At 36.8% G+C, this 7,302-nt stretch overlaps 1 protein-coding gene across 2 annotated transcripts in view; it reads left to right on the forward strand.

Moving 5' to 3' along the window:
• Nucleotides 1–7,302, forward strand: part of ATXN7L1 (ataxin 7-like 1) — a 112,301-nt gene that overhangs the window by 37,307 nt on the left and 67,692 nt on the right. For both annotated transcript variants that reach the window (XM_010013607.1, XM_010013608.1), the window contains exon 2: nucleotides 142–246. In XM_010013607.1, the coding sequence (XP_010011909.1) occupies nucleotides 142–246 (105 nt within the window). The remainder of the gene's footprint in view (nucleotides 1–141; nucleotides 247–7,302) is intronic.

Genomic DNA, 7,302 nt, shown 5'->3' on the forward strand with positions numbered 1-7,302 from the left:
TGTGGAGCAGTGTATAAACTTGCTTTGTATAAATTAATATAACAGTAGTGGCCCTACAGTATTTTCAATAATTTTTTTTTTCTTAAGATATATTTAAAGCATAATTTCTAATTCTTGTATATATTTTTAACTTTCCCACAGATATGCACTTATTTGGCCATTATCCAGCTCATGATGATTTCTATCTTGTAGTGTGCAATATCTGCAATCAGGTAGTCAAGCCACAGGTTTTCCAGTCACACTGCGGTAAGTGAATGTTTTCTTTCCTGAATTACAGTGCCAAACTGGCTATGGTTCTCTTAAGAATCATTGCATATGATCGTGACAGAGGCATTGCAGATATACTTTTGTGGTTATCTTGTGTTCTTTCCACAGAAAAAACCAGCGATGCCTTCAAATAAACATCTTTCTTGTAAAGAAAGTTAAATTAGTTGTTCTAGAAGCTGGGCTTTTGAAGTTGAACTTGTTATACTACATTAACCTATTACAACCAATAAATCCTGTTAGCTAGATACTAGGTAGGCTAAAACTATTATAACACAACATTGGATTGTCGTTTATCAAAGCTGCAAAATAAGGGCTCTGTTAATGATCTATGTTACATAGAAGTTGGATGTTATGGGTTGTTTTATGATGGGATTTATGGATAGGTGTATATAGGGTTTATTTTTATCAGAGGGTTTAATTTTTTACAAAGATAGCATGTTGAGTCACATTTCTTAAGATTCTCTTGAAAAATGTTCACTTGAGAAGCTGTAGAAATGTGCTGATACTGATTTCTCAGCATAAACAGCAGCAGGATGACAATTTTAATGTTGATTGTTTGTAAGCAGAACTACTTCAGTTAGAAATTTTTGCTATTGGCTAACAAACTACTTTCAGATATTCCTGAAAAAACTTAATCCTGAGGTCTGGTTTATTTATTACTTATCCAGTGGTTTATTTGTTATTTGTCCAGTGGTTTGTTTCTGTGGTGGTTTTTTGGTTATGGTTTTGTTGTTGGTTGGTTTTGGGGTTGTTTTTTTAAGGATTGCAAAATGTGACTAGAATGGCTAGCTTTGCATGAGGTTTAATCAAATTCAGTTTAATCAAATTAATTTGGAGGTGATTGCATAATAATGAAAGGCAGCTACTTCTGAGGATGGAATCAGTTAAATACATGAGGAGGAGGCGGAGAAAGACCCAACAAGGTTTACCTTGCCTACATATAGCAAATAAACTTCACAAATCCTGTGCCCCTTTCAGTCTTCTGGACAGCAAAGCAACTCAGTAATAGGAAAACCTAAGTGGGATTAACAGAAAACATAGAAGTTTATTTACTTTTGAAGAGACACTACCAAATTATTACCTTGGGTTTATATGGGCGATCTGCTAACAACCAACCCAGACCAACTGCATATGTGTTGAAAGGCAGTTGTATAACTCACCCCTAGCTTTGGCCCAGGTTGAAATAATTGTGAGAAATGGTAATAGTGGAATATAGCATTTATATCTGGTGAATAAGAAAAGATACAAAAGTATTAGTATAGTGGGAGAAGGACTTACAAAGTTAGGGTGGGGGCAGGTGCGTTAACTTTTAACAAGCTGTCCTGCTATCTTTTCTCAAAATACATTTCTTGCCCTTAGTCATAGATGGCTGCTTCTTGCCCAGCTTCAGGTATCTTATGATTCTTTCAGTGGCAGAAAAGTTTCTCTGCAGATGGTCATAGGTACAGTGGGTACCATAAACATTAGACCGGCGCATTAATATAAGATCCTCTACCGAACAGAAGAACCTATGTAACACCTTGCTGTACCCCTGTATAGTGGTGCTGTTTCCTGCACATGATCTTGTGGTTTGGGAAGCAGCATGAAAATTGGTCCAGTTTTCATGTAGGAGGCGTATAGAATCATGTTTCTTCTAGATGAGAGTGAGGTAATCTGTGTTATAAGGAATTGTTTGAGCTCTTTGGAAGTAATGAGTTGCGATCAGTGTTAGTGGGTTGTCTGTAAACTGCAAAGATCCTTGAAGTCACTGCCCTTTTTTTCTTTTTCTCTTTTCTCCATTGCTCCGTTATTTCTACCATTCCTTTTACTTCATCTTCATTATAGCACTCCTGTTACACTGAACAATTGAGTGTTACATTCTCAATTGCTTGATTTAAAAGCCTAACGTCAGTAAAGACTTTTTAAAAACAAGTAGACTGTGTTAAAAGAAAAGGAGAATACTGAAAATAGGTGACCAGAGGTGTTACCTCTTGAAGATTGTACTTAATCTATTCAGACTCGTTTCAGGAGAGGTGTATTGGAATATTGCTGAAAGGCCTGTGGAAGAGCTTTAAATATATAGATAAAATATTTTGTTTAAAGATGAAACAGTCATGGTGATGTGCTAAAACCATATAAAAGAAGTTTTAAAAGACAGAAGGTTCCTTGGAGGTCTTGAGAATTACTGTAAAATAATAATTTCAAAAAATTAATCTGTTAAAAGTACTACATGTTGTATAAGTGATGTGCATTCTACTAACATGTAGTTTTTGTAAGAAATGAGTAAGATGTAAAGGAGAGTAACACGTGGTTTTTATTCATTAATCTGTAGTTGCATTGTCAGGTCAGAGAATTATAAAACTCTTGCATTAGAAAACAGACCAACTGTGTGCTGCTTATGGCTGAATAGTCTCTCACTGGACATACTATGATATCAGTTGTCCACTGAGAAAGATCTGCACAAGGCTTAGTTTGAGACATTGCTTCCAGCTGCACTGGTCCTTTGTGTAAAGAGAAAAGGTTTAATTTTTGGGTTTGTTTAGAGTTTTATCACCTGTTCGACATAATCCATTTGATGGATCAGATTTTCTTTAATTAGTTAGGTCATGCAGCAGTACACCTGTAAATTCAGTGATGCTGAACAACAGACTTTGAGGTGTTTTAGGCTATCATATATACTCTAAAATACATTATATTACATCTTGAATCACAGCTTTAAAGTTGTAACAAAGACAATGGAATGAGAAAGCATTAGAAACCACTACTGGTTTTTGGCTCTGGAAGGCTGCGTCATGGGGAGTCTTTATTGCTGCTGACAAGGACTTGTAGAGATCTATCCCAGAAATTCACACAAAGTGTGGTTTGTTACTAATATCCCTGGTAAGATCCAGTCCATATTCTCTCAGTAAGGATTTACGTCTGTGCCAGACACGTGCTTTTATGTTTCTAGGTTCCCTGCATTGTAACTTGAAGATCTTGGCTTTGGAGCAGCACTGGAATGCTTAGTTTAGCAAATGTTTTTGTAACACTTCTCTCGAGCCTTTGCTGGCATTTTCCTTTCTCCAGAGCATAAGAAGACCCACTGTTTCATTTGTCTCTAATTTCAGACATGTGGCAGCCATCCTTGATGGCTCTGGGAAGTTGTGAAGATTATGGAGGCATATGTTGTTATTTAACTTTTAAGAGTTTAATTCCTGGAATATCAAGCAGAAAATCAGAAAAATGTGGTTGTTGTTCAGGCTTTTTCATGGGAGACAATGCATTGTACAACCTCAACCCTTAGAAATCAGGCAAAAGAAGAGATCTGGTTCAGTAGAGGACTAATTTGCTGGACTTAAGAGGCTTTGTAATAAACACAGGATAAAGCTCAGTATTGCAAAGCAGTAGATCTGTTCTAGCCTCAGAGTCAGAGGAATACTGAATTATTTTTCAGAGCAGTTTCACTTCCTTATATCTGTGGGATAAACACTTATACCCATTTGTAAGGATTAAACCATTCATGTACATATGGCATAAGCCCAACTGAGAGAGAGACTTGCTGTTATAGGCTGCTGTATAAACCATATAAATCAGATAATTTCTTGAGGTCATTCAGTATGATTGTGCACTTAGAAAATAGTATATCATAATGTCATCAACAATAGGGTTGTTTGCTTCTCAAGCCAGTTTTTTGAGTAACTTGTTGCAGTGGTACAATATGTTAGATATTTTTTTTAATGTGTGAACATGTAGTTGTATTTATTTCTCCATAAAGTAGTTTGAAATGAGAAGTCAGCCTAGTTACGCAGCTTGTAGCATTTCTAAGTGTACCTGGCACATGGGGAATTTTAGTTTTGAAACTCGGTTCTGAAATGCCTGCTTCAGCGAAGATATAGAGCACTTCTTGGGACACCAAAAACATAGTGTTTGAGTATATCTGAAGTACCATAATGTTCTCGTTGTTTGTTTGGGTTTTTTCTCCCATATATCTGTTATCTAGGAGATTTTTAGGCTAACAGCCTATGCTGAGCTCTGTCTGTATGACTTCTCTTAACTCCAGTTCTGTGACAGTTTGTCTGTTACTTGTTAAGACGGGACCCGTACCATTTCCCAGGAGACATTTCTATTTTCCTTCATCCCTAGAGAGAGTAAAGCTTCATATTCTTGTACTACATTGTCTTTTTCTAGACTCAAGAGCATCAGATACAGTTCTGGTTATTTTTCTAAAGTGTTCCATACAACAATAGGCTTGTCTTATTGAAAGGAAAATCTCTTCTAAAAGGTAGCTCTGGCACAGGGGAGTATAAGCAGTGTACATACAGAGAGCTTGTCAAAACATCTTGATTTTATGAGGAAATAAATTAATGATGGGAAAGTGTTAAAAGTAAAGTTGTGGAGAAGAGGTAAATTAAGCCAAGCTAAATAATACCACTTAGTTAAACAATAACTGCAGTATAACCATCAGAAAAAGTTTCCAAACGTATTCTGGAACAGTTGCCAAAACTGTGGAGGGTATCTTAATGAACTGAATAGTTAAGATCCCCATTTGATGAAGTCTTAGCATACAGAGGAGAACAGTTTTGCTTCGTCAAGGAGAAATGACCATGAAGATCTCTTATTTTTGCTAATTTATCTATTGGAGACTCATTGCTATCTATCCTGCCTGTCTCTAAGGTTATTCTAACAGGTTTCTAATTAAGAACTAGAAATTCTCATTCTTTTAAGAAGAAAAACACTACCCTTGATTTTCATTACTTCTGAGTTATCCTCAGGTTGACATCCTCATGTCAGCATGAAAGTTGGAAAAGCATATTTCCTTTTTATCCTTCTGTTTGGCTGTATAAGCATCATTTAAAAGAAAAACAAATTAGAAGTAATGGAGCACCGAAGAATATAAATAAATTGTTTTCCCTTCCATATCATGATTATTTTCCTAAGAGAGGTTATATATTTTTAATTACTCAGACTAGCTATTTCACATTGTGCTAGTTGTGCGTTACAATTTAATGAACCACAATTAGAGACAAGAAGTCTGAGCTTACCGTGTGAATAAGAATGATTTACTTTCTTAACACTAGCTGGAACACTACTAGCTGGCATCTTTTTTGCATAAGGATTTAGATACGGGTATCACTGTCACATTTGATGGATTATTGTCAGGTTTTATATTATTTTTATTTATTCTGTGCATTAGGTTTTATTAAATACAGCTGTTTGGGCGTTTGGAATTGTGAGTATTTTATCCACTGCATTTGACCTTTCATCAGGAGGAGTGTTCTTGTGCCCTTCAAGGACAACGACGTTTTGAATGATTCTCCTTCTGCTCCTGCGATTTTCTTTTTTCACAGCCCTGTCAAAACTCGTTATATGATACCATTATTGACTGAATAACTTTCTGGTTGTCACATGGTTAGGTTTCACTGCATAAAAGAATTAAAATAATGAAAATTACTGTGGGCCCTCCTGCTTTTTGTTAAATATGTGAACAATAGCAGCTACACTGACAAGAATCCCAGTTTTCTTTTTCTTCTGGTGGGGGTAGGTGAGAAGGAATTGAATGTTTTGTGTGTACCTCATTTGTTATTTTTTACTTGTACAATTGCCTGGTTTTGTCTGTAACTTTTGTTTCCATTGCTTTAAATTGGAAACCCCTACTAGCTGAAAGCGTACAAAAAATTGCCTTTGGCTTTACAGTCTTTCTATGAGAAATCTTGTTCCCGAGACCAAAGTGCAGCCTGTGGCATAAACCTCTGTCTCCTGTCTGCGGTGAAAATCTGAGCTGTAGTTCCTGCAATTGTACATGCAGGTTATGTGGTCTGTCATGTCCACGTCATTGCAAGTTCTCCAAACCCATCTGGCCACAAGCCATCTTTTGCACCATTCCCATAGAACTTAAATAGTACGTGTCTGCACGGACAGTCCAGGTGGAGTGAAAATCACCCCTGAAGAGGCAGAAGTAAAAGAGCACTCTTTCTTCCTTACCTTGGAGTGCTGTGTTTTTACACTATCAGGAATTCTTGACTCTGAACAGCTACAGAAATACAAAATCTGTGTTTGTTTACTCCTTGGAGAGACCAGCTCTGTATCCTAACTGCTGAGAGATTCTGGCCAGATTCAGAAAAACGCTTAGATGCATAAAAGATAATCAATTGACATTTTACTACTTGATTTAAATGAAGCAATAAAAACAAATCCTTCTTAGCCACTCATATGTGCAAGAGTGTTGGTCACCTCGGTATTGGCTACTATGCTCACCCAGGACTACAAAGAGCTTGATTTTTTTCAGATGTTCCCTGGAGAGAGCTCAGTGGAAGATATATTGACAAGGTCATGTTCATTCAAAAAAGAAAAAAAAAAAATCATTTAAAAAATCCTCCTTTCTCTGTAATTACTCATCCAGGAAGCAAGAGATTTGGATTTAGTAGCCTTGCTACCTAGGAGCTATTCTCTCATCTTCTAACTCCTAGGAGAGAAAAATGTCCTAACCACCAGGCACGCCATAACCCAGGCTAACAAGACTAGCACATCCTTTTTGCATTGGAGATGCATCAAAGTAAACCTGAATGTAGTGGTAAACACCCAGATCCAAGGCATGGACTGTGATAGGGACTGAAAAATGTGCAGCTGATGCTTAGAGCAACAGCAGAGATAACATGTCTTCACCTTGCAGGTTGCTGAGATCTGCTTGAGGCTGGAAGGAGTTTGTTGTGTTTCCTTTCCTTAGTCTAGTGTGTGAATTACAAGTGGAGCTGTGTTCAGACCTGCTGACCTGCTTGCTTAGAAACAAGCATCACGGTATTTTATAGGGTTGACTTTTTTTATGTTTTCTACTATCATCCCACTGCTTCCTTCTTTGTTGTTACTAATTTATCATCAGTGACAGAGCCTAAAACAGTTCAGATGTAGAAATAGATATGATGTATGGAGAGTTGCAAGGTCACTGGGTAGTTTAAGTAGGAAGCTGGCAACTTCCTATAGATAAGTTAAAACTTCTACACTTCAAAAATTTGCCCTCGGTTGATGTGTCAGTAATTGAAAATTTCTTCATTCAAAAGATTCTTTGAATGAGAAAGCAGG

Source organism: Nestor notabilis, unplaced genomic scaffold (assembly GCF_000696875.1).
Source record: "Nestor notabilis isolate BGI_N333 unplaced genomic scaffold, ASM69687v1 scaffold324, whole genome shotgun sequence".
In the NCBI taxonomy this organism is placed as follows: Eukaryota; Metazoa; Chordata; class Aves; order Psittaciformes; family Psittacidae; genus Nestor; species Nestor notabilis.